Source organism: Pongo abelii, chromosome 3 (genome assembly GCF_028885655.2).
Source record: "Pongo abelii isolate AG06213 chromosome 3, NHGRI_mPonAbe1-v2.0_pri, whole genome shotgun sequence".
In the NCBI taxonomy this organism is placed as follows: domain Eukaryota; kingdom Metazoa; phylum Chordata; class Mammalia; order Primates; family Hominidae; genus Pongo; species Pongo abelii.
In genome coordinates this window covers 198507853-198524211 of record NC_071988.2, presented here as the reverse complement: position 1 = coordinate 198524211, position 16359 = coordinate 198507853, and the positions used below count along the sequence as shown (strand labels likewise).

The window sequence follows — 16359 nt, the reverse complement described above, 5'->3', positions numbered from 1 at the left end:
CTATATTGAATCATTCTCTAAATATTCTTTTGTTATTTACTTTTACAATGAACAGTATGACATAATTGTCTACATATATCTAGATTCATTCATTTTCAATAATGTAAATTCCATTACCAATCTGGGGCAATTATAAACAATATTTCTATAAACATCTAGTATAAATAAGTTTTTATAGCTCTAGAAGTGAAATTTCCAGGTCATAGGGCCTGTGCATTTCCATTTTTTAAGATAGTATTGCCCTGTTTTCCAATGTGGCTGTATCTGTGGTGAAACCCCAGCGGGTTATGAGAATTCACATATTGTCAGTACTCTTAATGTTTGCCAATGTGGGGTGGGTACAGTGGCTCACACCTGCAATCCCAGCTCTTTGGTAGGTCGAGGTGGGTGGATCACTTGAGCTCAGGAGACCAGCTTGGGCAACATGGCAAAACCCCATCGGTACAAAAAATACAAAAGTTAGCTGGGCACGGTGGTGTGCACCTGTAGTCCCAGGTACTTGAGAGGTTGAGGAGGGAGACCCACCAGAGCCTGGGGAGGGTGAGGCTGCAGTGAGCCATGATCATGTTGCTACACTCCAGCCTGCATGACAGAGTGACTCAATCTCAAAAAAATGAAAAAATAAAAAATAAAAAATTGCCAATATGGTGGGCATGTGGGAGTATATTATGGTTTAATTTTCATTTCCCTGACTAATAATGCCATTTTGATTTTTGTTGACCATTTGTACTTCTTCCTTTGTAATGTGCTTGCCAAATATTTTGCCTTCTATTCTATCAGGCCATCTGTCTTCCCCCTTTTTAAAATTGAGTTTTAGAAGTTATTTTGTATCCTAAAATTGTAAGAAAATGAAAACATTTACAAGAACTATTTACAAATATCTTCCGTGGCTTGACTTTTCACTTTTTACTGGTGTTTCTACTGGTGAACAGAAACTCTTTATTTAAAAATAGTGAAATTTACAAATTTTTTCCACTTTGATTAAGACTTTTTGTGGAATTCATCTTAAAAATCTTTCGGCACTTCAAGGTAATGGAAGTATTTTTTCCATATTCTTAAAGCATTCCTTTGAAATTCATCCACTTGAAATTAATTTTTTGTATGGTTTAAGTCCATTTTTCACCAAATGCATAGTCAATTATATTCACACCACGTATTGGAAAGTGAGTTCTATATTTCATACTCTATAGTCACTACAGTGCCCAGTTTGTGTAAGTCTAGTGTTTCTTCATGTATGAGTCTGTTTATGGGCTCTTATCAGTTACATTGCTCTGGACCTGTACTACACTAAACTGATTTCTGTAGCTTTAGAATAGGTCTTCATAGACAGAACAAGATGTCCCACATTCTTCTATTTTTTCACAGTTTTGGCTATTCTTGGTAATTTGAAATTCTATGTATCAATTTTAGAAGTAATTTCTGTGGTTCGCACAATACTTGTTGCATTTTTGTTGGAATTCATTGAACCTATAAATCATTTATTTGAAGGAGAATCTACAACTTTGTAATACTTGGCTTTCCAATCATAAATGTAATATAGTTTCTCATTTATATAGGTTTGATTGAATATCTCCCAATAATGTTTTATTATCATCTCCTGGGGAGATCTTATATATATTTGTTGAATTTATTCATAGGTAACAAATTGTTTTATGCTACCATAAATAATATCTTAATAAATTTTTACATTTTCAACCTGTTTGTCAAGGGCAGAGAGAAATACATTAATTTTTGTATATTAACTTCATACCAAAGAAATTTTCTAAGCTCTCTTATTAATTCTAATAGGAATCTATGGGTTCTATAGGGATTTTTTATGTGGAAAGTTATATTATTTGTCAATAATGAGAGTTTTGTTTCCTTTCTAAATGTTGTACCATTTTTATTTCTTCTTCTTTCTTTATTCTATGGATTAAACCTCCTGTATGATGTTGAATAGATTGGTGGTAGGGAGTGTTCATTTTTGTTTTTTAATTGAGAGGGAAAGCCTTCAACATTCCGTCATTAACCATCATGTCTTCTGAAGGTTTTCTGTTTTGTTTTTGTAGCTACCCCTTACCATTCTTAAGGAAGTGTCTCACTTTGAGCTGTGCACACATCTGGACATTCAGTATACTGAGGAGAGTTTGCTTCTGCAAATGCATTTTTTAAAAAGCATTCCCCATATCATTATTGGTGTAGTTCATGTTTCAGCTTTAATATCTGGAGAAACAGTTCACAGCACCTGAATTCACTAAATAAGCAACTGCACTGTGGTATGGACTGTCTACACTCGTACTCTGTGGTCACGGCTAGTGCTGTGATACTGGTTTAAATGAAATTATCTTTCAGAGTCCATTCCTTACATCCTGCATACATTTACTGCATGTATCTGATAGATGGTCTGAAAGGTTCTTCTTTTTCTTAAGATAAGATTTTTTAAAACTTTATAGAAGATTGCCTCAGAAAAATCTCATCGAATAGCATCATTCTTCCTTTCTCCCTATTATCTCTTGACCCATAAATATTCTTATAGTAGCTGTAAAAACCTTTCTCCTTATGGTTAAAATTAAATACAGTAAAACATTTTCCCCCACTTCTTGCAATTCTGATATTTTAACAGCAACACAGCAAGTTCTAATTAGCCTAAGTTAAATAACCATTACTAATTTTACACCAAGATCAATATGGGGGATTTCTTTTTTTTTTGGTCTGTGTAATTTTTTTTATATACTTTAAGTTCTATGGTACATGTGCACAACATGCAGGTTTGTTACATATGTATACAAGTGCCGTGTTGGTTTGCTGCACCTACTAACTCATCATTTACATTAGGTATTTCTCCTAATGTTATCCCTCCCCCAGCCCCCACCCCACAACAGGCCCCAGTGTGTGATGTTCCTCACCCTGTGTCCAAGTGTTCTCATTGTTCAATTCCCACCTATGAGTAAGAACATGCGGTGTTTGGTTTTTCTGTCCTTGCGATAGTTTGCTCAGAATGATGGTTTCCAGCTTCATCCATGTCGCTACAAATGACATGAACTCATCCTTTTTTATGGGTGCATAGTATTCCATGGTGTATATGTGCCACATTTTCTTAATCCAGTCTATCATTGATGGACATTTGGGTTGGTTCCAAGTCTTTGCTGTTGTGAATAGTGATGCAATAAACATACGTGTGCATGTGTCTTTATAGTAGCATGATTTATAATCCTTTGGGTATATACCCAGTAATGAGATGGCTGGGTCAAATGGTATTTCTAGTTCTAGATCCTTGAGGAATCGCCACATTGTCTTCCACAATGGTTGAACTAGTTTACACTCCCACCAACAGTGTAAAAGCGTTCCTATTTCTCTACATCCTCTCCAGCACCTGTTTTTAATGATTGCCATTCTAACTGGTGTGACATGGTATCTCATTGTGGTTTTGATTTGCATTTCTCTGATGACCGGTGATGATGAGCATTTTTTCATGTGTCTGTTGGCTGCACAAATGTCTTCTTTTGAAAAGTGTTTGTTCATATCCTTTCCCCACCTTTTGATGGGGTTGTTTGATTTTTTCTCATAAATTTGTTTAAGTTCTTTGTAGATTCTGGATATTAGCCCTTTGTCAATATGGGGGACTTCTTTGTGTTTCATTATGTTTGCATAGCTTCATAACATATCTCATCACTTCCTGGTAATGAATAATTAAGTTTATCTGGAAACCCTGAAGAGCTGGGTTTAGGGGACAGCTTATAAAGAGGATGGTGACTGAGGTGAGGCCTGGGTCATCTTTTTTGTTATTGTTGCTGTTGTTGTTGAGATAGGGTCTCTGTTGCCCAGGTGGGAGCACAGTGGTGCAATCATAGCTCACTGCAGCCTTGAACTCCTGGGCTCAAGTGATCCTCCCCACTTGAACCTGTAGTGTGCCTGTAGTCCCAGCTACTCAGGATAAGCCCTGACATCCTGAGTATCTGGGGTTATAGGCACATGTCACCATGCCCAGCTAATTTTTAAATTAATTTTTTGTAGAGATGGGGGTCTCTCTATGTTGCCCAGGCTGATCTCAAACTACTGGCCCCAAGCAATCCTCCCACCTCCTCCGTCTCTAAAAGTGTTGGGATTACAGGTGTGAACCACCAGGCCCAACCCCTGAGTCATCTTAACTCAAGTGACTGTTTACAGTTTGGCTATTTTCACTTGGTCGTGGGATAAAATTGAGATTTATCAAAGAGATAGCCACTGTTAGAGGAAGAGTCAGTGCCTCCCTGTACTAGAAGTGAGGTCGTGTTTCTAAACAGCTGTTCCACATTTAAATCATACATAGCAATTGAAGTAGTAATTGGCCTATTAAAAACGGCAGTATTTTTATTCAGTGCTATAGGTGTATGTAGCTGTGGATGTAAGTGCAGTTTATGTGGTATGCCCCATACATCTATGAATTTGTGCTTTGGTGTATGAAGCATGTATCACCCCAAACTTATACTTGAAAGATGTCACTTCTGTAGACAAGATTATGGCTATAATTTTATTCTAGCTCTCCTTAATGCTTGAGTCTGAATAAAATTTTAGGCACAATGTTTTAAAAATCGTAAATATAATATATACCATTCAGACTAGAAGCGGGAAATACGGGATTATAAAAAAATTTAAAAGAACAAAAGAAAGTGAGCAAAGAAACATAGAAATGGTGAGTCAAATACAAAGCACCAAACTAATGTGGGAAAAATAAATCCAAATACATCAGCGATTAAATAGCTATAAATTGAATGGCTTTTCCAGTTAAAAGATTACAGTGTTCATATTGAATTTTTGTAATATCCAGCAATATATTTTTAGAAATGTCCTGTCTAAAACATAAGGATTCAGAAAGGTTGAAAATAAAAGGATCAAGAAAGATGTGCCTAAGGGAAATACTAACTAAAAGTGCTGTTGCTATATTAATATGAGAAAAATAAGACTTTAAGGGAAAAAATTGCCTGCGTGGTGGCTCATGCCTGTAATCCCAGCATTTTGGGAGGCCAAGGCAGGCAGACTGCTTGAGCTCAGGGGTTCGAGACTAGCCTGGGCAACATGGTGAAACCCTGTCTCTACCAAAAATACAAAAAATTAGCCGGGCGTGGTGGTGCATGCCTGTAATCCCAGCTACTCAGGAGGCTGAGATGGGAGGATCATTTGAACCTGGGAGATGGAGGTTGCAGTGAGCCGAGATTGTGCCACCGCACTCCAGCCTGGGCAACAGAGTAAGTAAGACCTGTCTCCAAAAAAATAAAAAATAAAAATAAAGGAAAAAACCTACTAGATGCCACTATATAATAAGAGGTTGAATTTACTAAAAAGCTGTAATAATTCTTATTCATATAATAAAATTGCTTTACAATATAAAATTCAAAAATGTACCTAATTTTTAAGGAGAAAAATTTTAATCAAATTATCTTAGTAATTGATTGGTTACGCAGACAAATGTCTTCATTATATAAACATGTAGAATAATTTAAAAAGATAGACCTAATTGATATATGGAACTTCATATCCACATTCTTTTCATGGACATTTTGAACATTTGTAAGAGTTAAGTACACACAGGACTATAAAGCATGTCTCAGTAAATTTTAAATGACTAACATTATAAAGTCCAGAGGTTGGCAAACTTTTCCTGTAAAAGATTAAAGAGTAAATATTTTAGTCTCCTGGGTCAACTTTGTGGGACTAGTTGAGTACAGTTTCAATTTTGATGTTATGTAAAAGAAAATATAGATAATATATAAATAATTGAGTTTAGTTCTGTTACAATAAAACTTTATTTACAAAAACAGATGATAGGCTAAATTTGGCCTATGCGCCATAGTTTGCTGACCTCTGATAGGGAACATATAACTGGCCTCAGTAATTTTAATGTAGAAATCATTAACAAAATGTAATTAGAAAAAAAATTATTTGGAAGTTAAGAAAAAATATTTTAAAGTAACTCATAGGTCAAGAAATCAAAATTATGTAAAGAATAAAACACTCACTTTCCACAAACTGATGAAGAAAATAAGAAAGCTGCAAGCAGAAATTAATAAAGTGAAAAACGAAGACAGGAAGAATCAACAAAGTCAAAAAAGATGGTTCTTTGGACAACCTCTGTCCAAACTTGTCATTGTTATAGAGGTGCAAATAAACAACAGCTGGATTTAGGAAGAGAATATATTAGCAGATATCACTGAAATTTTTACCGTAAGTGGTTATTATATAACAATATAATGCCAATAATTTTGAATATTAAGACAAAATGGACAATTTTCTACATAACACAACTGATCTAAGCTGAGTTTAGAAGGGAGAACTTAAATAGTTGTAAATTCAAATATGTATATGTATAAGTAGCTTTTAAAATTCCTCAAAAGAACTCCAAGAGCAGATAATTTTACTAGTGACTTCTACCAAGCATTACAGGTGGAAATATTTCTAGTATGTGAACCACAATAATAGAGAAAACAAGAGACTAGTCCCAAACTCCTGTCATGAAGTCAAGTATAAGTAACCCTGTCATCTGTGGTGGCTCCGTGTTGTGTCAGCTTGGTTATGTTGGATCTGTTTCCCTTTTTTGTGTTGTTCCAAGTGAGATTGGAAGAAAAGATAATGTAAGAGTTGGATGGCAGTGTGAGGAAGCTGCGGCTGGGATTCTGAATTTTGCTGTAGGGTACCAGGTGCCGTGGGTGTTTGCACATGTCACTGGTCATTTAGCAACATGCGGAGGTAAAGCTTGTCCTCCTCTCACCAGATCTTCCGCTTTGACCCTTCCACGTCCCAGGTGTATGTGCAGTTTTGTGATGAAGGCCACCCTTTTCTCCTTAGGTCATCTGCGTCATTGAGGACAAAGATGGTGATAGACAGACACGTTCATGATTTTTTTCCCCATAGGTTCCAGATCACCACTCCATTCTCTCCTATAGGAGAGGAGATATCACTCACCACAAGATTGACATCTGTAGTTTCCCAGCAACCTTTATACAATAAATGAATGACCTTTGAAACAAAGGTTAACTGTTGGATAACAACTGCTCAATTTTTTTCCAAGATGCTTATGTCAGGCTTACTCTCAGACCTCATCTGCCCTCACTCACCACCACTAGGCCAACAGATTTAGGTACTCATGTTTAAGTAAAGTAGAATAAAAAATAAAATGGAGCAAGAACTGGGCTCAGACATGACTCCTAAAGGTTGTATGAGGGCATGGCCTTGTAAAGAAACCCAAAGCAACACAGCCTCTGAGAACTGAATAATGGTCCGTTCCAGATGCGTCTTTGCAATGGTGGAAATTTGGCAGTAACAGGTAAAAGAAAACCTTAGGATTTCTTTGTGATGATTTAAGGAGAAGGTTTTATTTTTTTACTTAGTGAGTCCTTAGTAGTAATTTTGGAGTAAACATTCATTTTTTTCTAAGGGTGGGAAACTTACACTTTTAAAAAGACGTTCAGAAATGAAAAGATTATCACAGAATTTTGTCCTGAGATAAAGGACTTAAAAGTTATATCAACTTAAGTATCATTATTGAAGGCAGTTTGTGAACTGAGCTGCTTTTCAGAAAATAAAAATTATCAACGTGTATTTGTTAATATTATAGTATTGCTGTTTTTGCGATTATGATATTGTGGTTATAATTATAAAGAATACTCATCATTTAGAGATAATACTAAAATATTTATGGATGAAATTATATACTGAGATTGGCTTCAAAATAATCCTAGGAGTTTTTGTGGGGAAGTGGGTGAGTTATAGTTGAAACAAGACTAACCGTAAGTTGATAATTGTTGACACTGTGCATGGATGTGCATATATGTTTGAAATTTTTGTGGCAGAAAATGGGGAAAACTGCCAACGCAGATCCAAGCAGGAATATATTTATCCTGATGTTCTTTTTCTGACAATGGAGAAACAATTACTTTTAAGTCCCCAAACTCAGGAATATACTCTCAAAAATCCATATCTGTGGATCACTCATTTGTTAATTTATCTAAATACCACTCCTTGGAAGCAGTGAGCTCTTTGTTTGTGATTGGTTGTGTAAGCCAAAAAAGCTAAATTTGTGTCCCCAGGTTTTTAGCTTTAAAAATTGTCAGAAGGTGATCTTGCTTTCTAGTTTTTCAGAATTTCTTGAAAACGTTTACTCACACATAACTATGCCTTCCATAATTATGTAGCTTTCTGTCATAATGCCTCTTAGATTTCAACTTTCCAGTTTGAAACATCTATAAGTATTAAGACAGAAGTGTCTTCATGTCTTTGATGGATTCCAGTGCCCTTCTTTGAAACTTTCCAGCTTTAACATCACTTTCCCACTGAGGATTAGTGACCAAACCAGACACAGGTCCCCATGTTTTCAGGGACATTAGCACTGGTTAAAATGGAAATACAATAGTTCCTGGAGATAGAATTGCCTTTGTTTCATATCTTATAAGGTTTAACATTTTATTTTAGTCCTTGTTGGTAGTAACATTAGGCCATCATTCATCTATGGTATATCTTACATGCTTTTTCTGAGCCATAATTATTCAGAGTCCATTATCTTCTATAGATTATAATTTTTATTATTTTCCTAGTGTTTTATCTGATACTGGCTCTCTTTAAAACTTCTGCCCACTCATATGGCTTAATGTTCTTCTAGATATCTCAAGATTTCACAGTGCTCTCTTATATGCACAATCACAGATATCCAGCATTTAAACAATTCTGTCCCTAACACGTTCACTCACTATGCATTTCTTCTTATGAATCCATACAGCTGAGCACACAGAACGTACACTGAGCACACTCAATCTATTCACTCTTCCATTCCTTGTTATTTTCTAGTGAATTAACCATACCGTTTTCCTCCAATTCCATGGAGTCATTTTTAAAAATTACTTTTGCTTTTGATCCATTTTAAATTTTTAAAAGAATTAAGTATTGATAGGTTCTCCTTAGTCCGCCTTCAGTCCAGCACATCTCCCAGTTCATTAAGTGTGAGTTGTGCTCAAATCCAATGGCTTCTTTTTTCCCCACTGCCCTGGAAATTTGTTTACTACCATTGAGGACTACAGAAAGCCTTCTTAAAGCATTCTAGGAAATTCCATATTCAAATTACTCTTTAACAACTCTTTTAGTACCCACGGCTTAAGAGGTACAGTACTTAGACCTGTGCAATAACAGCTGTATAGACTCAGTCTCTGTGATCAGAGTGCACAACCCAGTGAGGGAGACACACATAGAAATAGATCATTATCATAGACGGTGTATAAAATTGTTTTCAGAACAAAAATTGTCACAGTACTTATGATAAAACAAAAATTGTCACAATACTTACGATAAAACTTCCTACATTTATTCTGTAGGAATATTATTATGCATTATTATGCATTCTGTAGGAATATACATTATTCAAAAGCATAAAGCTTTTGTAGTTACAGAATAATAAGTATAAGCTTAAAATTGAAATTTCTTTTAATTTAATTTTAAACAAAAATTAAAATTTACTTTTACTGTATTGTTTGTGTAGATTACCGTACTCCCCTTATGAGTACAAACCAGGTGACAAAGAGCCAGTGGTGAATGACAATTGCTTCATGTAAATATACTGGACTGAATAGGCCCCTTCAGTCTTTTCTAACTTCACCTAGGAATGTGCCACCCATACAAATAGCCTGGGCCAAGCTGGCTCTGAGTTTCAGTTTCACTGGGAATATCTAGCCTCTTCTGTGCTAATATAATATGTCTACAGCTCACACACTCTCTTACCCTTTGTGTGTTAGTCATAGAATCTGGTCTTATCCAAGCTCCTCATTTTATAGAGAAGGAAACTATGGTGTCATTAAGCTACTTGCTCCAGGTCACACAAACAGCTGGTAGGATTAGAACTTAATTCAAGATAAGGAAAAGATATGCATGGTATTCATTAGTGATAACTTGAGGTAAACATTGGCAATGTAATATGGCATTGTATTGTATACAATTATTGTATTGTTAATTGTATTGTATACAATTAACATTGTATACAGCAAATGTTAATAGGGTAGTGCATAGGAAAGAATTACAGTCATAATTTTTTTTTGTCTTACTTGGCTTGTTACATGAAGACAATAACCCCAGTAATTTTTTTTCCTTTTATATACTAGCAGAAGGTAGAGCCTTAAAAATACTGATGAAAAAAAGATAGATAACAGAATCTGTCACCATATTTCAGCAAGACAGATTTCAGTATATTAATACTCTGTAACGTGATCACCAGCTCACTTAATCCTTGGAGTCCTATCACAGTTCGGTCGCTGCTCTTGATTCCATCATAGACTGTGTGCCTTTTTCAACTTTATAGGCCAGCAAAAAATACCAGGCACATGTTTGGTTTTTCCTCTCATCCTGCCAACTACCCTTTACTCTGCCTTTTAGGGTGAAAAATCTCAGCTGTACTTAAATTGACTGCTGACGTCTTTTGATTTAGAAATGACCTCTAGAAAAATCACAATAGTGAGCTGTGCCTATATAAATAAGAGGACTATGATTTTGTACTGAAGCCAATTCTAAACTTAGATCCTTGCAAAATGAAAACATGAGCTGGCTACCAGCTGACCGTAATGCACTTTTTTTTTTTTTTTTTAGACGGAGTCTCCTTCTGTTGCCCAGGCTGGAGTGCAGTGGTGCAATCTCTGCCTCCCGGATTCAAGTGATTCTCCCGCCTCAGCCTTCTGAGTAGCTGGAGCTAAAGGCGCCCTGTCCCTATGTCCAGCTAATTTTTGTATTTTTAGTAGAGACGGGGTTTCACCACGTTGGCCAGGCTGGTCTCTAACCCCTGACCTCAGGTGATCTGCCTGCCTCGGCCTCCCAAGGTGCTGGGATTACAGGTGTGAGCCACCATGCCCAGCCCTAAGGCACATCTCATACTTACTCCTGAGGATGAAGGAGAAAGGCTAACCTAGTCACTGATCACTACTGAGCTTTCTGGCTGCAATATTCTGTCTGCAGTCATTATCAACAGGCAATTTTACATTTGATTGATTTGTAGGTTATTTAAATAGGCTTTTATCTTTTAACGATAGAGCTCATTTCTATTCTGTTTCAACTAGGAAAAGCAATTATACCCACTTTTTACTTTCTATATCACACAAATAGTTAAAGACTTCCGGCTGCAGCATGTCTCTGCTTTAAAAATAGAAAATGCTCCAGCATTTCTGGCCCATCCTCCACATTGCACCTACCAGCCCTGCTCCAAGTGTTTCTGAATAGAGTTCAATGTTGAAGACATTCTCAAGTTAGCACACAGGAACCTTTGTGAAAGTCTGAAGGGAAGGAAAAAATAGTTAGAAATCCAGACGCCGATATTTCTTCTTGCTAGAGCATTTGCACTTATGACACCTGGTTGTCACAGACAAAAAACATCAACCAAACTATGTCCGCAGATATTGCTGTTGAAATGAACTGCATTAAGCAGGTCCTCACGAAAAGAAGGCTAGCGAGTATAGAGGAATGTTCTTCTAAACGAAAAGCTAGCTGGGGTATTCTGACCAGTCAAGGTTAGTATAGCAGCCATTTCAAATCTGTCGGTGTCCTGAAATAAACCATATTGGCCTGTTTTTGCAAATACTAACTTTAAACTTCGGGTGCTTTCCAGAATGCGGATTGAAATGTACATGTATGGCATGGCAAAGGACCGCTCTGTATTCTTGCCTTTTCGTGTATGGAAACTGCATCGGCTGACTCATTTTTGTGACTGTATATTAAACATGACTGCAAACTCTTAGACTCTGGTTTGTTTACCTTTCTGTTTCAGCAGGTGTTTCTAAGTTGGTATGGAAACAAGGAAAGATGCTATTAAGCAGGAAAAGACTGTTTACAGGCAATATGGAAATTTTAAATCATGTAAATTAGACATCAAGTAGGAGGACGATTTAGGCAAGAAAATGAGTACAGCAACTTCCTAAAAGTGTTCTGACACGAAGTCATTAATTATAATGATAGAAAACTATGAAAGATAGAAAGGAGAATGAGCACAGTACCAAAGAGGAGGAATTATTTTTAAAAAGGAATATCCCTACATTTGCATAAGTTTTAGTAGAACACCAGTATGATAGATGATATATTTAAGTGTCGAAAATGCAGATTCAGAGATAAAATGACTCTTGCCCCCCAAGATTGTAAGAGTTATATTTACTATGTAATAGCTGGAGCTTGAAGAATGTTACTATAAATGATTGTGTTTTTCAAACCTACAAAGCATATTTTCAAATAGGTTAAAACACTATAATTTCTTTCAAAATTTGAGAAAGCAACTGGATCCCTACTTCCCACCCCAATATATGTTTCCTTTTTATTACTTTTTAACAACATAATTAACAACAAAATTGAGAAATATACAAGCAAGGAAAAAAGTGGTTGACTACAAAGAAGATAATTCAACAATTCAACAAATGCCTATCCAGTGCTGACTGTGTGCTAGACACTGTGCTAGAGGCGGGGAGCAGCAATAAATAGTCTCATCATTTCATGGTCCTTAAAGTCCAGAAGGAATGCAATTATTATAGAAATAAAGACAATCCTGTCATTTCTTAAATGAACGGTAAGTTACCTAACTATGAACTAAACCACAGGCATTAGCAACATAATAGAACTGTGGCAATGGCAAAAATTAAAAAATAATTAAGTAAACTAATTCACCTGGATGAGTCTCACATATCTTCAATGCAGATAGAGACTCTAAAGGAAGTTGAAAATAAGCTATCATTTTATGTTAAAAATCTAATTTTGTATACAGTTTTTTTTTGACATGGCTTAAATATACTGAAAATATAGAGCCGGGCCCAGTGGCACATACCTGTTATTCCAGTGACTCAGAAGGCTGAGGCAGGAGGATTTCTTGAGCCTGATTTGAAGGCTGCAGTGAGCTATGATCACATCACTGCCTTCCAGTCTGGATGACAGAGCAAGATTCTGTCTCTTAAAGAAGTAGAAGAAAAAAAATGTAATTAAAAAAATGCCCCCATGCTTTCATTTAAAAGAAAAAAAAAAAAGACAAGTCTTAGCATACTTTCACTAGATTTAGCTTTACATTTTCCCAGTGCTGTTAATCAGAATGTAAATAGGATCAGTCTTGCTGGAGGTAATTTGATGGTATGTGTCCAAATTTTAGGAGTTTACCCTAAGCAGATAATTATTCACAAAGATAAGTAATAATGTTGGATTTCCCAAAACTAAAAGCCACCTAAACATCATTTGATAGATAATTAAATAAATAAATACATACATAATGCTCTAGCTATTTGATTAAATACATATCAATATATCATAATCACTTGTGGTAGAACTGTATTTTTTCACATAGAACAATGACCATGAGATATCTTAAATGAAAACAAATCAGTTAAAAAATGTGTGTTTTTAGAAAAAAGTTGGAAAGATACACCCTAAAATGTTTATAATGGTTGTATTTAGAAATAAGCACTATGATTTCTTGTGTATGTCAAATTTCATTTATTTAATCTACAACTTTTATAATCAATAAGGTATTACAGCTAATAGTACTGTATTGCTGTGTTTTGCTACTATTTCAAATATACATATTATTATATGAAAATGTAGAAAACACAATTCCACAATTCTTCCTTTTATTGAAGTAACTCTTAACTTGTCTAGTCTGTTAGTTATATTTATTATGGACTCATTATGGATTAACAGTCCACCAAGTGCCCTATGAGTTCTAGGGTTGAAAAGAATATTGTACCCTAAAATTTCAACTGGACATTCAAAAGAACCAAGTTTGCTTCCTGGCTTTGTCAGTTACTGTTTATAACTTGAGGCAAGTCATTTAATTCCCTTAAGTCCTAATGCAATGGAAATAATAACACTGACTTTCTTAAGAACACACTTTGTGTTAGACACTTCTCATGTCCATGTAACCCTTAGAACAACTAGAATATGTAAGTATGATTGCCCCCATTTTATAGATGAGGAAACTGAAACTTCGCAATGTAAAAAACAGAGTGAGCCAATATGTGGTAGAGTCAGGAGTCCAATTCGGATATGCCTCCTTTCACAGCCCTTGATTTTAACCCCATTACAAAGCTCCATATGGCCGCTCAGACAAGATTCTAATGAAGCTGGGTGTGATCATGTGACTTTGAGCACTCATTCATGCAACAAACATTCACTGATGTGCTAGGTATTGAGGATATGGTAATGAATGACATCAACTGAGTCTCGCTTTCTAAGGTCTAACATTCTAGTAATAAGTGCTGAGAAGAAAAGTAGAGCAGGGAAAGGAGACAAAGAATGAATGTTGGGGAAGGGACAGGGAGGATTTTTTAATAGCAGGTTGTCAAGAAAGCCTCTCTGATAATGTGATATTTCAGAGAGCACTAAAGTCAGAGAACAAGTGATGTGTGTCTCAGAAAGCAGTACTTCAGAAAGAGCAAACAGAAGGTTGTGTAAGGAAAAGCAAGGAGGCCAGTATGGCTGGATGAGGATGATGGGCCTAGGAAAAAGTGGGTAGAACCCGAGATCAGAGCCTGGAGAGTTCATAGGTCATGACAAAGACTTTGGATTTTATTCCAGGTGAGAAGGGAAGCCATGGGATTCTTTCTAACTTCCAAAGGATTGCTTTGGCTCCCATGTGTAGTACAGACTACTGGAAGGGCATGGACAGAAACACACTGACTAGTTAGAAGACTTTTGCAATACATCAGATGAGAATAATGGTGGCTTGGACTAGGGTATAGTGGTGGAGGTTGAGATACAAAGTTTGGATACATTTAAATGATAGCGGCAAAATGACTTCCTGGTGTGGGCCTGGCGGGCGTGAGAAACAGAAACTAAGGATTATGCAAAGGGTTTTGGCCTTGAAGCACCTGGATAAGTGAAGTTGCCATTTGCGGATCGGGAGAAGTTAGGAGTAACGAATCAAGGGTTCAGTTTGGGACATGTTAAGTTGTATTACCTATTTAGATATTCAAGTGGAGAAGTTGAATAGCCAAACCTAAAATTGGGGTAATCAACATGTGGATAATATTTATGTTCATGGTACTAGAAGGGAGCTCTTCAAGAGTTAATGTAGATAGATGCAAAGACCAAGCTTGGATGATGAGGACTCAAGGTGGGAAAAGAAACTACAACAACAATGGAAGAAAGCACTGGGCCAAAAATAACTGACTCCTTTCAAAGAAGCACATGAAACACTCAATATATATAGTTTCCTTGACAATTATTGTGCTTAAATTTGAGACCATATTATTATTACCAGGTGATGGAGGGAAATGGTAACACTGTTTAAATCAATAGAGAAATGAAAAAAGAATAGCTAATCTTCAGAGAAAGATGTTGGCTTTTAGAAATGTATTGAGATGCCAGGAAAATATCTAGGTGAATCCCCAGAAGTAAATTTTAACATGTGGCACTGAAATTTGTGGGAGAGATCAGCGTGGGAGCTATGTAGATTAGAGTAATCCATATGCATGTAATAATTGTTACTAAATTTTGACAATATCTATTTTTATCTCCTACAGATATATAGCCAAGAGGAATAAGATGAGATAAAACATCTTTATCTTAAATAAGTTATCCTTCTGTTTAGAAGATGTAGTTAAAAGCTGATGGGGAAGATATATGAAAGTAATTGTTTAAAATGAAATTTGGGTTGTATTTGTGATGTTTCAAATGCATTTAGTACTGTGCTAAGTACTTTACATTCATTACAATTCAATGAGGCAGGTAGACTCATCCTTGTTTTTTTTGAGAAAACTGAGTTTCAAGATGTTAACTGCCAAAGGTCACATAACTAGTAAATATCTACACTGGAATTTGAACTCAGGTCTATCTTATAGTTAAATTCAGCATGCCGTATCCATGGCACCAGTGATCAGTAATAGTTAATTGAGAGAGCTGATAGCTTGAAAATTATTGTGCTTAAATTTGAGACCATATGATTATTACCAGGTGATGGAGGGAAATGGTAACACTGTTTAAACCAATAGGGAAGTGAAAAAGGAATAGCTAGTCTTAAGAGAAAGATGTTGGCTTTTAGAAATGCATTGAGGTGCCAGACATTATTTCCCTTAAAACCATGTTTCAAGGATTTCTGTGGCTCTGTGGTTGTCTGAAAGTATACAATAAAGGCTAGTAAATGCCTGGTGATTTTTAATTTGCTTATAAACTTGTGAGTAGAGATGGGCTAGATGTTGTCAAGTCTGAAGCTTATACTGTATACACTTTGGGGGCTCCTTTAAGAAAAGTTAACATGAAATTAGGGACAGAGTCTTAGAAAGGGAGTCTGTGCAGGTTAAGGGTTTCACTGGCTTCATGGTAAATCCACCTCCATTGTGAAGATGATTGTTGGTTTAATATTTTACAGGGGCCAGGCTTGGTGGCTCATATCTGTAATTCCAGCACTTTGGG

General features: G+C 36.0%; 1 protein-coding gene and 1 long non-coding RNA gene across 5 annotated transcripts in view; one reads left to right on the top strand and one right to left on the bottom strand.

Annotated features, from left to right (window-relative positions):
* The window catches only part of ASB5 (ankyrin repeat and SOCS box containing 5), a 59167-nt gene that overhangs the window by 26414 nt on the left and 16394 nt on the right, over positions 1-16359 (top strand). The window contains exons 1-2 of one of the 4 annotated variants that reach the window (XM_054554753.2): positions 10655-10977; positions 11089-11489. The exons of 2 other annotated variants lie outside the window; for them this stretch is intronic. In XM_054554753.2, the coding sequence (XP_054410728.1) occupies positions 11366-11489 (124 nt within the window). In that variant the 5' untranslated portion in view covers positions 10655-10977; positions 11089-11365. Of the gene's footprint in view, positions 1-7026; positions 7280-10654; positions 10978-11088; positions 11490-16359 lie in introns of those variants that run through there. One more of the 4 variants, XM_009240472.3, reaches the window with a different exon arrangement.
* Positions 1-16359, bottom strand: part of LOC129059150 (uncharacterized) — a 33935-nt gene that overhangs the window by 10426 nt on the left and 7150 nt on the right. The window contains exons 3-5 of the long non-coding RNA XR_008524886.1: positions 12788-12909; positions 11175-11255; positions 6725-6893 (exon numbers count right to left, since the gene is read on the bottom strand). This is a non-coding gene — a long non-coding RNA (uncharacterized LOC129059150). The remainder of the gene's footprint in view (positions 1-6724; positions 6894-11174; positions 11256-12787; positions 12910-16359) is intronic.